The following is a 16,296-nucleotide window of genomic DNA, read 5'->3' as shown; positions in this document are numbered from 1 at the left end:
TATGGCAAAATTTTGGTATATATCACGCCACAGTTATTTCTGTCTCTCTCTGTAACACGTGTGTGTGTGTATATATGGGGCATGTAGAATAAGTAGGTCTGGATGTATGAAACGGGGACGAGCCCCACTTCCCAAAAGTCTGCTCTCTTTCTGACTGAAGCCTGTGGGCATCTCAGAGAACTGCTGTCTGCTTGACCGTCCACCTGCCAGTCATGACACACACACACACACTCTCTCTCTCTCTCTCTCTCTCTCTCTCTCTCGCGCTCTCTCGCTCTCTCAGGCGTCTGGAGTGAAGCTGCTGCTATCAGGATTATTTCATGGATGATCATGACATACATGAATCTCAGAAGAACATATCCTGATCGTGTTTCCACCAAAATATAAAGGGGAAAAAAAAGTTGAAAGTTAATTTTAGGACCATTCCATTATTTTGCATTGATTCTTTTTCCCCTAATTCTTATTACTGTAATGCAAAATAAATCTCCTTCTAATGTTTAAAAAAAATGTTGATGTTAATAATAATAATAATAATAATACGACTTTGCTTCGTCTACCTCTTGGTCCACGGCACTACTCAATGGTGCTAGTTGGCTCAGCATCCTGGCCTGACGGCCGTCTCACGGCTGCGGTTTCGTCCGCACTGCGGGTCCAGCAGCTCATGTCTCTGGCGGTGCGGGAGTCCCCTCTACGCTCCCTTCCTGGACCCACGAGGACACCAGCGTGCATGCACGGGGAAGAGACCGGTCTCCCGAAGAGAGGCGCACTCGGCATTTAAACAGCGGCGGTGATGAGGCTTCAGGTGCGCCTCATCACACGCCGCCAGCGCCCCTCCTCTCACACACCCACTCTTTCGGGAGCCTGGTGAAGGGCGGTGAATACGGGACGGGGTGGTGATGATAATAAGGGGGGAGGCAGCCAATTCGTCACAATATATACAGTATACACACATTATATAAACAAACTTTTATTTTGATGCGATTCATTTGGACAATATATAATTATTATAGGACTTATAATAGTATTAATAGTTTATTTTTTTATTACAGTCTTATGAATTTAGGAGACAGTGTGCAAAATTATTATGAAAAAGACAATAATAATAATAATAAAAAATAAATAAAATAATACAGTTTTCTTATTTCCCTTTTCAATTTGTTTATATAATTTTTATTTTATTCATTTTCGTTTGTAATGGCTGATGTAGATAAGAGAATACTTTATTTAGATGCTTCAGCAGCATGGACAAGAAAGTACAAAGAAAAAAAAAGCACACACACAAAGTAGCATGAAGAAAATAAGAAATAAAATAAGAGAAAAACTTGAGCAGAGTAAAATAAGTCAAAAAACTTAAATGCAGTCCAATAATGGAGATTTGAATATGCGATATAAACATCATGAATACTGACATCCACTAAAAGTACTGCACTTAAGAAAATAAACATTATTGCAAAAAACAAAAAGCTTTGAATTCCAGGTGGCTGAAGTCTTGATTTAATGCCAACAAGTGCTTAAAAGAGTGAGTTTAATTGCTTGGATAACCTGTTTCTCAAGCAATAAAAGACTTAACAGCAATCATAATACATTAAAGATAATTTATGATCATTAGGGATTTTTAGATTCTTTACATATCTAAAGAATCATATACATATTTAGATATTGCAGCTGTTATATTCATCAATGTGTTGAGGTGGATCGATGTGTGTTTGTGCTCTCGGCCTCATCGTGTCCTTCATCTCAGCCACACACACACACACAGAGAGAGAGAGAGAGACAGACACACACACACACAGAGAGAGAGAGACACACACACACACACACACACAGAGAGAGAGAGAGAGAGACAGACACACACACACAGAGAGAGAGAGAGACACACACACACACACACAGAGAGAGAGAGAGACACACACACACACACACACACACAGAGAGAGAGAGAGACAGACACACACACACAGAGAGAGAGAGACACACACACACACACACACAGAGAGAGAGAGACACACACACACACACAGAGCGAGAGAGAGAGACACACACACACACACACACACAGAGACAGACAGACACACACACACACAGACAAAGCGCTGGAGATGTGTTTTCTGACGAGACTCACCTCTGGAAGGGTTGTGTACTTGGCTGTGAATAGAGAAAGATGCTGTATGATGTCTGATGGTGCAAGTTAAAGTTATTTAATCTTGTCAGATTTATTTAATGTCATTTTGACTCGTTTTGGTCTCATCCTGCTCTGTGTTTTTTGTTAATCCATATTTCTTTGTTATTGTGTGTGAATACATGTGTCCTGCCCATTTCTGACACATTTCTACTGTTAAAGATTATATCCATCATACTGGCCAACCCAACACTACAGTAATATCAGAACACATCACATGGAAGTACAGTCAGTGTGCAAAGAGGGTTGATTTACTGTCGTCTTATATTTGAAACTAGGCCTATTTTTTCTGCTTTTGATTATGGAAAATATAAGTACATTTGGTTTATTTTTGTTTTCAGAATTTCATATATATATATATTATATATATATATAATGCAGTTTTGATGTTTAATTGCTAGAAAATGAGACGCATCAGTGATTTTTACACTTTTTATATAAATAAAATGAATGTAAAAAAAAAAAAAGGCAAATTAAAACTGCTTATACTGTATATTATTTAATTTGAGCTTCTGAGGTGGACTCCATTGACTTTGAAGAAGGAAAAACACACAGATATTGTAAGTGTTTCAGACTGTATTTAGTTTTTCAGTGATGTTCTGGAGATCTTGTGTTTGGAGAGGATCTTTCAGAGACATTCCTTTATGTCCTAAAACTGATGTGTTTTTGTGCTAATTCCACGTGTGTTTGAGTTCCTGTTTGCTGTGTTTGCGTTCCTTCATCTCACTCAGGCTCAGAATGAGGCGTTTCAATCGTGACAGATTGGTGATGAATGAGGACGCTGTTCTTAATGAAGGAACTGGATGTGCAGGACGGATGAGGTCTGATCGCCTCTGATTCAGATCAATGATTCAGTCACATGACACTGATGAAACTCTGTGTGAGATCTGTGTCAGCTGAAGAATTCATATTTTGATCCGTATTATGAGAGAATCACTGTAGTCACGGTAAAACCTGAATTCTCCATCAGCCCGCAGTGAACTGATTGCAATGATGAAATTTCTGCTCAATTCTGTATTTATGACCCATCGAATCCACTTTATATTTTCTCACACTCCATTTTATTTTTCCCCCAAAATTCTGTTTTCTCCATTAAAATTTTTCTGGGCTCTATTTTAATGGGTTAAATAAATTTTAATCATCAAAATGCATGTCTAATCGGTTGAATCAATATTCTGAAATGTAATGAAATTCAAATATAATTAACTTCTTGAATGTTATCTCTTTACAACATTGCATTTAAAATTGTATTTAATAATTAAAACAAATTAAAAATGAATGCTGCACAGCAATTCTTTTTACATATTCACTATTTACATAAATATTTTTAAGGAATAAATACTGATTATATTTCTGTCATTTTTTTTCATAATTTGTTATATTTTAATCAAATTAAAATATAATTAAAGTATCTCTTTACAACAGAACATCGCATTTTATTATTATTATTTTAAACTAAATGCGTAACAGCATAAATGTATTTTTTAAGAATTAAGTAGTGATTGTTTCTGTTATAGTTCTTTTAGTTAAACCCATGTATTATTTTGGAGGTTTGTAGTGAAGATCTTGTGTATTTGCTACATGCTACATTCATATATAAATACTCCTTATGGTTTAATAATCACAGACTCTAGTCCGTACTGTATCGTGATTTGAAACTGATTAATTGTGCAGCTCTACTTTTGGTCATAAATGGTCAAACTATGTGACCTTTTGTGTAGTAAATCCCATTTCTGTGTCATGGAGATGAATGCTCTAGCCTATGTATTGAATTGAAGTGCTATACTGAAGGTAATCCTATTTCTAGAGTTTAATTTTATTAGAATGTTTGGTACTAATCTCAAAACACCAGTTTAGCATTAATAACATTAACACACACATCTGACAATAAAGCGTTTCCTATTGGCTGTTAGAACAACATTCAGCAAATGTTTTCATGATATTATGGAATTTTATGCAGCGAGTCTTTCTGTTTTTAGTATATTTATCATAATGTTTGCATGTGAATCTGACATGAAATGCAGTGCTTTCCATGTGAAACGCTCTTCTAGAAGTCTCTGGTGTGTTTCTGCTCTAGCTTCTTCATCCAGATCCTACCCTGAAATGACTAGAAATCCAATTCCTGGCCTCCGGATGTGTTGGGAAGTTGAGTAACTATTAAAACCATTTGGAATGAAGTAGATTTAGAGGAAATGAACGCACAGCATTCAGAAGACCATTAGCTGCGGTGAGCTGTTGTCGTGTTGTTCTCCGGGTTTGTTCTGGCCGGGATGTGGTCCGGTCCAATCCGATCCGCAGGAGGATGTTGGTTTGTTAAAGCTCCATTAACCGCCTCAATGTTGTTGTTCTGTATTGATTTGAGTGTCTTCAGGAGAGCTGCTGGATTGGACGTGCATTTAGTGTGTTATTGCTGTATAATGTGCATTCAAACATCAGTAGAATGGTTATTTGATTAAATTATTTTGTGTGTGAGTGTCAAACATGAGTAGATGCACATTGTCCAATTTATGGAACAATTTTGGAAATTTTTTGAAATATGAAGCTTGTGTTTTTGTTGAACCACAAGTGATTCACTATTATTGTTGATTGTTTGAGCTTTGACGAGTCTAAATCATGAGGGGACTAAATCGCTAGCCCGACGTCCCGGGGCTATTGTGTCTTCCAGTCGGCTACCAAAATCCATCTCCGCCCTGCCTGTCGGGCTATCTTATAGGGAGGAAAAACAAATATTTCAATGCTTTTGCGTTCTCACAAATAGAGTGGGGTAATTATGTTGTTTCATGGACAAAAGAATTTCTGTGGCTGGAACATGACAAGCTAAATAACAATGTTCTGCCGGGTTTGTCGTGAGTTTCCCTCGATCTCTGACTCGACAAGCTGCTTTATTACTGGGACCAGTCATTTTAGGAAAGACCCCATCAGAACTCATGAGAAATCCCTGCATCACAAGAAATGTACTGGTGCGCAGTCTGCAGCATCTTTCCCATAACAAACACCAATTTCAAAAAACATACTAAAAATAAACCAAGCACAACAAGAAGTCCTGAAAAAAATGTTCAGAACAGCATACTATGTGGGAAAAAGTTAATTACCATTGGCAAAATTTAGTAGTCTTTGCCAACTTCAAAAAGAAAATGGCCTAGACCTTGGTTCCACTTACTCAATGACCACACTTGCTGAGAGTTTATTGGAGCAATAGCACAAACTGCTAGAGACCAGATCGAAAAGGAAATTCAAGAAAGCAGGTTCTTATCTATTCTTGCAGATGGCAGTACAGACACTGGTATAATAGAACAGGAGTTGGTTCATGTCAGGTATGTGAGAGATAATGGGGACATATCCACACACATGATCAAATGTCAGTCAGTCAAGAGTGCAAATGCTGCAGGTATTTTAGAGGCTATTGATGAGGCAGTGAACACCATGGGTATCAGAAAAGACACATGGAAAAAGAAAGTAGTGTGTGCAAATTTTGATGGTGCTGCAGTGATGATGGGTGAGAAAACGGGAGTAGCTGGGAGACAGAAAAAGAGTATACCCCACATCATAACAATCTACTGTGTGGCACACAAATTAGAGCTAGCCGTGCTGGATAGTGTGAAAGGATGTGAGTACCTGGTGAAATTTAAAGATACACTGAAAACCATCTTTAAGATATACTACTATTCCCCAAAGAAGCAAAGAGAACTGACAGAAATAAGTGAACTGCTAAATGAGAAAGTGGCACATTTCAGTGGCCTGAAGAGCACACAGTGGCTTCCAAGCCGGCTTAGATGTCTGAAGGCTATGGAAAAAAATTACACTCCCACTGTTGTTCATATGGAGAACATGGCAGAAAGAAGTGATATCAAGTCCGAGGATGCAGCCAAAGCAAAGGGGGTGGTGCAGGAGAAAAATGTGTTTACTTCCTGCATTTCATGTTGGACTACAGTACCATCTTATCCAAGTGCAGTACTGATTTTCAGCATGACAACTTAAACATCATGCGAACAAATCAGTTAGTTGAGAGCACCATATCACGCTTACTCAGCCTGAAAACACAACCAGGAGAATACCAGAAAACCTTGGACACAAAGTTCACAGTGAACGAGGATGGCAGCATTTGCTACTGTGGAACTCAGCTCACAAAAAGCCAGCGACCTGCTAGAAGAGGTGAGGGCACAGACAAAGACACCCTTGGTGCAGAGATTCAGAAGATTATTGACAACACAGTCAAGTACATGGACAGCAGATTTAAAAAACTGTGAAAAGCCTCTTTCTTGTTTCAAGGGTTTTGACCCTTCCACTCTCCCCTGTCCCAGAGAAGAGCTGGCAAATTATGGGGATGAAGAGGTGGATTATCTTGTCACACATTTTGCCAGTTTGCTAGATGAGGAAGAGAAGGAGAACATTCCACAAGAATGGATCTAAAAATGTGGCTTGCAGAACACCGGGGTAGCAAGGTAGACTGCTTGTACAGAGATCTCCTCTCTGAGAATCCAGAACACCCCTCTTGTTGCTGGTGAAATTAATGCTGACACTTAGTCCATCGACAGTCATCTGAGAGAGGATTTTCTAGCATGAACCGAGTGAAGACAACACATCGTACCTCTCTACAGCCTGAAACACTGAATAACTGCATGCAACTCTCCATTAATGGGGAATCAGTTGAATCTTTTTGCCCTGACAAGGCAATTAGTTTCTGGATGTTTTCTAGAAAAGGTTCAAGACACCTGGAACATAAAACCCCGACAAGAACAAAGAGCAGAGAAGTGGAGACGGATGCACAGGAGGAGAAAGCTGATGAAGGAGATGCTGTGCCCTCAACATCGAGTGGCATTTTCTCATCGGTGACTTCAGTTGAAATTTCAGATCCAGAATCTGACACAGACTGATTCATGTTCTGTTGTTCTTACAAGTTCATAGACATTCTCTTCAGTTAGAACCAAATATTTGAGTTGATGATTGTAATTTGACTATTTTATACGGTTGTTGTAATTTGTGTTTTAAAAATGTTTTTGATGTTTTGTTTCCTTCACAATATTCTACATTAAAAATAATCTCTTTTTTTATTCGGACTACTTCAATTTATTTCGGGCTACCAAAAACTGAAGAGTGCCTGCCCGAAGGGCTACCAGGGATTTTGAAATTGTGCGAGCCCTGGGTCTGTACTTGTAGTCATGTGTTTGGATTTTTACTTGTATTAAAATTCTCCTGCAAAGTTGAGAAATATTTATGCAGTTATTTATTATATTATATTTATACATTTATGCTAATATTTACACACTTTACACAGGTGAGTTTAGTAAAACCTGACACACACACACACACACACACACACTCCTTTCATGTTTTAAGGGTTTGTAAGCAAAGTGTTTCAATGAGCATTACACTTTAGTGATGTAAGGCTCTATGAAATCACTTTTACTTTTTCCCAAATTCTGCTTTAATTTTTCTGGATTCCATTTAATAGTTTAATTAAGTTGTAACAACGAGAAGATGTCTAAACGGTTGAATACATAATAATAAAACTATTTATTTAAATGTTAATAGTAACAGCAATATTAATTTTTTTCCTCCAAATTAAATTTATTTTCCCCCCAATTTTATTAGTTTCTGTTTTAATTTTTCTGGGTTCATAAAACTTAAATATATTAAAAGTATGAAATGTATATATTTTTTTTTCTCCAAATTGCATTTATTTATTTTTTTCAGTTTTGATTTTTCAGTTTTTTTCTGTATACCATTTGTAATGATTTAATTAAATTTTAATAACAAAAAGGATGTCTTGAATTCATTTATTAACTTTAATAATAATAGAGTCCTATGCTTTATTATTATTAATCTAATTAATGCATATAACTTTAACATTTTAAATAATCCTGTAAAATGTAATGAAATGAATTGTATAAATTTCATTAGATTTTTTTGGCAAGCAAAGTGCTGTTTACTGTTGAAAAAAAAAATGGTTCCTTAAAATAATTTTTGAGATATTGTTTTTATTGTTGTTAATACATTGAATTTGATTAATTGTACAGCCCTACTTTTTTTTTATTTATTCATCCAGATTTTGCCAAATTCATGACTTTGTTATACAGTAAATGTCTTAGGACTGGATTTTCCGATTATGTCCGTGTTTTGCGTATCGTAGAAACCACAGGACTCTAGTGATGTCATCACATGTGTAATATTAAAGTCTTGTGGCTTTACTTTTGAAAATGTGTTTTCATGGTTAATTTCTTCCATCATAAGTGTCTTAATGTAACCGCAGCGTTCTCCCATCATTAATAAATTCAGGATGAGTTGAGAGGGTTCTCTCGCTCTCTGTCTCTCTCTCTCTCTCTCTCTCTCTCTCTCTCTCTCTCTCTCTCTCTGTCTCTGTCTCTCTGTCTCTCTGTCTCTCTGTCTCTCTCTCGCTCTCTCTCTCTGTCTCTCTCTCTCTCTCTCTCTCTCTCTCTCTCTCTCTCTGTGTCTCTCGCTTGCTCTCTCGCTGCTTCATTGTCTGAAGCAGGAAAACTAAAATGATATCTCTGTCAGGCTCATGCTGCAGATGTGACGGACTGTGAAATGTTTTCCATGTTTGTCCTGCTTGACTGCAAACAGGAAGCTGTGAGCAAGAGCAGCGGGAGATAAGAGAACGGCAAGATCCGTCTGTATCCCAGAGAGAAGTGCATGATGGGATTCATTGGGAGGAACTGAACAATTCTGGATGCGTTTCCAGATCCGTATTACAGTAGCAGTACGTTAGCAGTAGTTATTCATAACTACCACATTTTTTCAGAAGTTTTTATTTTATTTTAAACGTGCTGTGGCTTATATTCCAAAGTGACTTACATAATACAATTAACATCAAGCCTAAGTTTATTTTTATCTGGGTTATTGTAGTTAACTAAAACTGAAACTAAAATTAAAATCATACAAATATAACATTTTTGTTACTTGAAATAAAATGAAGTATAATTTTTTTTTTATTTCAGCTAGTTTCCAAGGAAACATGTTTTCATTTTAATTTAGTTCAACTTGATATACTTTTTATTTAAATTTGAGTTATTTTAGTATATAAAAAAACAAAAATAAAAAAAAGACATGCAACGAATTGCCTAAAATTGAAAAAAAATTTTTTTATAAAAACTATAATAGTGTGTTTTTATTAGTTTTTGATGTTTCTAAATATTTTTATATAGTTTTTATAAATTTGTATTTCAGTTTTAGTACATTAAGTTAAACTAAATGAAAAATTTGCCTTGGCTGAAATAAATTTAATATAAAAAAACTGACCTTATTTCAGTTAACATTTATTTGACTTCAAGTAACAAAAATATATATTTTTATGGTTTTAGTTGAACCATAATAACCCTAACTAAAATACACCTTTATAGTTTTTCTAATTCTTGTAAAAGTTTTATTTTGAATCACTCTGAACTACTGAAGAACCGCTCTGACTGATTCAGACAAACAACTCGTCTTTCTTTCATAGCTTTTCAAGTCTTAAGATCTGGACTGATGTTCTGTGTCAGGCCGGACAGGAAGTCCAGTCGTTCTCTCTGGGTGTGACGTCTCCTTGCTTTGTGAGCGTTTCCTGTTTACACTTCGAGCCGTGGACTGATAGTAAAACAGTGGAGTTTTCTTCCACACGTCTCGGTGTTTATGGGACTGTAAAACTAGAACAGCTTTCTAATGTAAATGTCGTTGTCCTGCTTTTCTTTCCCTCCGTCTTGTGAATAATGCAGGACTGGTTTAGTCTGGCCTGTTTTAAGCTAGTTCCTTCTCAGTCGTGTGTGTAGACGTCATTCTGAGCGGCTCTGGTATTGTACCTGATGGAGCTCAGAGGTCAGGGAAGGGTGAGAGGTCATAAGGTCGGCTGTAGAACAATGCTGTATTTTGAGAGCGTGCTTGAGTCATTGCCTGAGGGTCAGCTGTCACGTCCTGCACAGCTTCAGCTTTCATTAGGACCCTTATATAGATGCACTGTGACAGTACTACGGTAATACTATAGTGCTTCAGTGAATACACTAGCAGTCAAACACACTCAGTTTGTGATTCTTGTGACTGCAAAACCTTTTTGATCTACAGAAGTCTGATAAAATAATTAAAATGAGTTCTTCAGAAACACACATTGTATTTGTTTTTTGTAGAACTTAATAGTACATATAGTACAGCAACAATAATAATTTATATAGATATATTAAACACAATTTATATTTTTTAGTTTCACATGTTTTGTTCACATTAAGTGTTCCATTTGATTTATTTAATAGTTTTAATGATATTTTACTAGAATTCGAAAATTTTAGATTTTATTTTAGAAAACCAATATTTATTTATTATTAACAATACATATTATTAAATATAAATCTATTATTATTATCATTGATGATAACTAATTATTATAATAATTTTATTATATTTCTGTAATAATAATAATAATAAATATATTTAATAAATTTTTTTATTTATTATTTCACATCTATTTCACATCCATTTGTTTTATGTCATAGTTTTTAAGATTTTACAAGTATTCTTAAATATGGATGTTTAAATATTTAACTAGTAGTGCATACCATTATACTGAACGCTAGTGACCTTTATTGTTCGTGGCTATTTGAGTTTTTATGAGACTGTATAAACCATATATGTGTATAATGTATGTAATATATGCATGTGATTTTAAATATTGAATATTTCCCTTTTCTGAAAGCCTTCTGACAGTTATTGATGTCGATCAGTTCCTGTGCTGTTCTTGAGAATAATTCCCTCACTAATCACGTCTGACAGTGTGTGTTTGTCCCAGAATGCATCAGTGCGGTCCGCTGGGATCTCTGAGTTCAGTCCTGACCTCTGATCCGTGCCGCTCTGGCCATAACTGGAGAAACGCTGCTCTAGAGCCTCAGCGGAGATTTTCCACTCTATTTCTGTCTGCTTTAAATGACATTTCTGCACGTTTTATTTCTGAAACGTCTCGTGTTTTACTGAATGAATGCAGACGTTTGTGTTCTTCTGTTTCAAAAATTCAATACTTTAAAAAAATGAAACATTAACTGAAAAAAAAAAGCTAGTTGCCAAAGCAGCATTTTTAATTTTTATTAAATTTAACTTGATGTACAAAAATAGCTAAAACTGCAGGAAAAAATAAAATAAATAAATAAATATATATTAATATATATATATATATATATATATATATATATATATATATATATATATATATATATATATATATATATATATATATATATATATATATATATATATATATATATATATATATTTATTATTATTATTATTATTATTATTATTTTTTTTTTTTTTTTTTTTTTTTACAAACACAAAAACTAATAAAAATAAAATCATGCAGCGAAATTACTTCAAATTTAACAAATGAAAATGAAGAACATAAAAATAATAAAAATTAATAAAAACTATAATCGTATCTCAATGGTACTAAAATAACACCGATTTTTATCAACTCCAACAACAAATTGGAGTAAAAATATAATTACATCATTAAATATAAAAACTCCCTTAAAATGGGACAATTTAAATATTATTTTAAATATTTTTATATATTCTGCATACATCTAATATTTTTGATTATTATATCTAAATATACATTTCTGAATTTCTGTTATAGTTTGAACTCTTCTGTTGGTTTTAACCCTTGATATTATAGTACCTTACCATCTGACAGGGTTCTTTGAATAGTTTACAGCTTTAATGGAGATGTGTGGCCAAGTATGGTGATCCATACTCTGAATTAGTGCTGCATTTAACCCATCCAAGTGCACACACAGTAGTGAACACACACCTGGAGCAGTGCTTCATTCAGTGAAACTGAATGAAACTAAGTTTTGAATTGAATCAAGATCTTGTGAATCAAATTGAGTCGTGATCTCAGGGTCTCAAACAGCTTTGTCCTCTGAGTGATGAGCATCAAGAGCCAGTGATTCCCACTGGCTCTTGATTCCCAGAGATTCCAGCAGCCAATCAGAGACGAGCATCAGTCTGTGGAGACCCGCCCACTCTCTCTCTCTCTCTCTCTCTCTCTCTCTGCTGTATCTCTCAGTCTCTCTGTCAGTATTTTTAGCCCTCTCTGTCCTGGTTTCCTGACGGTCCGTCACTGGTCTCCAGCTCTTCTCTGTACAGCTAATATAACACTGACATGCTCCTTCATGACAAACCCAAGGCCTGATAGCTCGTGTTGTTCTGACACCAGCTGGTAATCCAGCAGGAGTGTGGGATGTTTGTTTAGGGAAGACCGTCAGACCGGCTCACCCTCAGCTCCTGTTTTCTGGGAATGAGATTCAGAGCGTCAGCAAACGTTCAGATGGCCGTTTGTTGAAGGCTCGCCTCTGTTTGCCGTAATGCACCGCTGCTTTTCAGGAGTTTCCACTGTATTTGCGCATGAATGATGATTAATTACAGTGTTTCACTAGATTTGTAATGAGATGCGTTGGTAAACCTGTTTTCACTGAACCTTAAAGGATTCCCTGCTGTTTTCCACTCAAATAAAAGCTGGAGGGTTTAACTATTGCAGCTAAAGATACAGAGACACAAGTATTGAAGTTTTACTACAGTACAAAATAATTCATATTAATAATTAGGCCTAATATTATGAAATATGACTTTACAGTGCAGTTTTTAATATTACAAAATAATAATAGTGAATGAAGTGAATAATAATAATTAATAATAAACAGACAGAGTAACTCTTCTTCTTTTGTGTTCCACAGAAGTCATACAGGTTTGAACAACATGAGTGAGAGTAATTGATGACAGTGTGATGATTAATGGGTGAACTGTCCCTTTAAGATCATCAATAGAGTGTGTGTATGCATGTGTGAGTGTGTGTATATTTGTGTGTGTGTGTGTGTGTGAATGTGTTTGCTTGTATGTCCATTTGTGTGTTTCCACGTGTCCATTTTCATTACTGTGTTTACGTGTCAGTTTGTGAATTTCTGTGTGTGTGTGTGTGTGTTTGTGCATGTGTGTTTGTGTGAGAGAGTGTCTGTGTGTGTGTGTGTGTGTTTGTGCATGTGTGTTTGTGTGAGAGAGTGTCTGTGTGTGTGTGTGTGTGTTTGTGCATGTGTGTTTGTGTGAGAGAGTGTCTGTGTGTGTGTGTGTGTGTTTGTGCATGTGTGTTTGTGTGAGAGAGTGTCTGTGTGAGTATGTGTGTGTTTCTGCATAATCGTGAACAAAAACACTTTCATTATTCTTTGAAGTAACCAGTGTTAACTTCAGTAAGTTTTTTAGATTTTTTCATTGAAGCTAAACCTCAGAAACCTTCTTAATAACTTCTATTTTGTCACTGGTTTCTCTTCATGAATGTAGTCATGGTGGCTCTAAACTGAAGCATGTGGTAGTGATTCAGTCTCTATGATGGTATTCTGATGTGATGTGTGTGTTTCTCTGGTCTGATTTCTAGTTTTCTGAGCAGAATTAGCGCAGTGAACCGTGAGCGATTATAGAGCCGTGTGAGCATAAAGGGCACGTGGAACTGAAACGGCTCATTTTTCCAGAATTGAAAGGAGTTTGATCTAAAAGCAGCACATGTCTGTCATCATCTGATGAAAGTACCTGTTATCCCAGGCAGCGCTCGCTGTTGTTTCACTCTCCTTTTAAAGGCATATTCTCACGGCGCTCCTGAAATACGTTTGGCTAAATCCGAGCGCTCCGAGTCCCCAGAGGGAGTGTAAACCAGGCCGGATCGGTGCAGAAGCGCACGCGCTGCTATTTCCATCAGGCCTCCAGGGGAGATCCTCTCTAATTAACTGCAAATTAACTTTTGATAAGCTGGTGTTTTTAGCTGGCGCTCTGGAGGAGCTCAGTCCTACTTTAGCTGCTTTAGCTGCAGGTCAGATCTGTTGCTGAAGCCGCAGTGACCCGCGGCTGTTTCCAACGGCATTCGATTGTCTTCGGCTTTCAGGAGTTTTCAAGCTTCAATATTTGAAGAGTTAATTTTGCAAAAACAGATAACTTTTTTTTTTTTTAATTTTCCAAAAAAAAATTTTATTGCTGTCAAATGTTTTGTTAGTTAGCTGTATTTTAGTAATTTTTTACCTAATCAAAATAACCTGACTGCAGTTTGATTGAGTTTGATTTTTGAAAATGGTTAAAAACGGAGTTATCTGTTTTTTGCAAATTAACACTTTTTTAAGTTTTAGATTTATGTAATATAATATTTACAAAATATTATAATTTAATCATATATTGTTACAACTTTATTCTTGTGATCTTTTTTTTTTACTTTAGTTTTATTTTTCTCATATTACTTCATTCTCATAATGTTATTACTTTATTCTTGTCATTTTTATTTTCTCAAAATATTATGAGACTATTCTCATACGGTTTCAGCTTTATTCTCACAATCTTTGTTTTTTTACTTGTAGTTTTTCTCATAATGTTATGACTCTAATCTGAAATAGCTTCAAATGTATTCCTGCAATCTTAGTTTTCGTGTAATACTATGACTTTAGTCTCCCTTTTTTTCTCTCAAAATATTATGACTTTAATTTCATAATCTTTTTGACTGTATTATTCTAATTTGAACTTTATCTCAATATTATCTTTAATATTGTGTTGTTACAACTATATTCTCACAATTTTGTTTTTGACTTTCTTTCTTGTGCGTCTCTTAATTTTTACCTTTTTTTTTCTCAATTTATTCTCATAATCTTGCCTCTTTGTAATTGACAGTTTTCCTCAATGTTTTTCTCTGCAGATATTTGTCTCAGTATTAATATTCCTTTGATTGAAATATTCCTTTGACATGAAATCCAATCAGCCCGTCATGGATAAAATCAAAGCCAGCTTTTTTAATGCCATACTGTGGAGCTAAATATGAAAATGATGTTTCACATTAACTCAAGCAATGCTTTTATAGTGTAGTTTTAGCATTTCAGCATGTTTACAAACACACGCTTCACTCAGGACTGTGCGTGTGTGTGAGTGTGTGCGTGCGTGTGTGTGTGTGTGTGCGCGTGTGTGTGTGAGTGTGTGCGTGCGTGTGTGTGTGCGCGTGTGTGTGTGTGTGTGTGTGTGTGTGCGCGTGTGTGTGTGCGTGTGTGTGTGCGTGTGCGTGTGCGTGCGCGTGTGTGCGTGCGTGTGAGTGAGTGTGTGCGTGTGAGTGTGTGCGTGTGAGTGTGAGTGTGAGTGTGTGCGTGTGTGTGTGTGTGTGAGTGTGTGAGTGTGTGCGTGTGAGTGTGTGCGCGTGTGTGTGTGTGCGCGTGTGTGTGTGTGTGTGTGCGTGTGCGTGCGTGTGTGTGTGTGACTGCGGGCCATATTTAGTGCAGTGTTTCCCTCTGTGTCTGTAATGTCAGGGTTCAGTGTGTGTGTCCTTATATAGTCTTGTGCGGTGGGTAGAGTCACTGTGTGTGTGTGTGTGTGTGTGTGTGTTGCCCACATTCACTCTTAGACTTGATAACATGTACACTGATGCTCTCAATCACACCTGTATTTACTCTCAGCACAGACTCACGTGAGGTTTCCAGAAGAATATTGATCGTTATAGTAGCTGAGTTGTTGTAGTATTTATTCATGTATGTACAGTAACAGATGCTTTCGTTCATATGAATGATCTGCGTCACTGCGTGCTGATATCAGACACACCGGTCATGTGAATTTCAAGGGATCGTTCACCCAAATATGAAAATCCTGTCATCATTTATTCACCTTAACCCAGTTTCGGCTCCCATTGACTTCCATAGTATGAATAAAAATACTATTGAAGTCAACGGCTACCAGATACTTTTTTTGTTTTTTTTTGTTTTTTGATTTTACTATCACCGATCATACATTTATTTATTTAACACACATACTTTTTACATTTGAAAATTTCACCTAACATACCTGTACATACTAAATTGTCTATTTTGTATATTATTATTTTTATTATCTGTCCTGTCGCTGTCTTTCTGTTGCACTGTGGAGCTTCTGTCACCAAAACAAATTCCTTGTATGTGTAAACAGACCTGGCAATAAAGCTGATTCTGATTATTGTTGTCACTTTTATGCATGACTATAATAATGACGGGTCCTCGTGATGAGAAAGGTCTGACTGATCTCTCGTTCCTCTTTCAGCCGGAGAACCTACAGAAGATGTGGCTGCGGGAGTTTTGCCAGGTAAGAAACTCTTCTGATCT

General features: G+C 36.1%; 1 protein-coding gene across 3 annotated transcripts in view; it reads left to right on the top strand.

Moving 5' to 3' along the window:
* LOC306882778 (inositol polyphosphate-5-phosphatase A-like) overlaps positions 1-16,296 on the top strand; it is a 154,944-nt gene that overhangs the window by 10,659 nt on the left and 127,989 nt on the right. For all 3 annotated transcript variants that reach the window (XM_079437659.1, XM_079437660.1, XM_079437661.1), the window contains exon 2: positions 16,235-16,276. In XM_079437659.1, coding sequence (XP_079293785.1) covers positions 16,235-16,276 — 42 coding nt within the window. The remainder of the gene's footprint in view (positions 1-16,234; positions 16,277-16,296) is intronic.

Source organism: Barbus barbus (assembly GCF_936440315.1).
Source record: "Barbus barbus genome assembly, chromosome: 16".
NCBI lineage: Eukaryota > Metazoa > Chordata > Actinopteri > Cypriniformes > Cyprinidae > Barbus > Barbus barbus.
The sequence above is the reverse complement of the archived record's forward strand: the minus strand, read 5'-3'. Positions and strand labels throughout refer to the sequence as shown.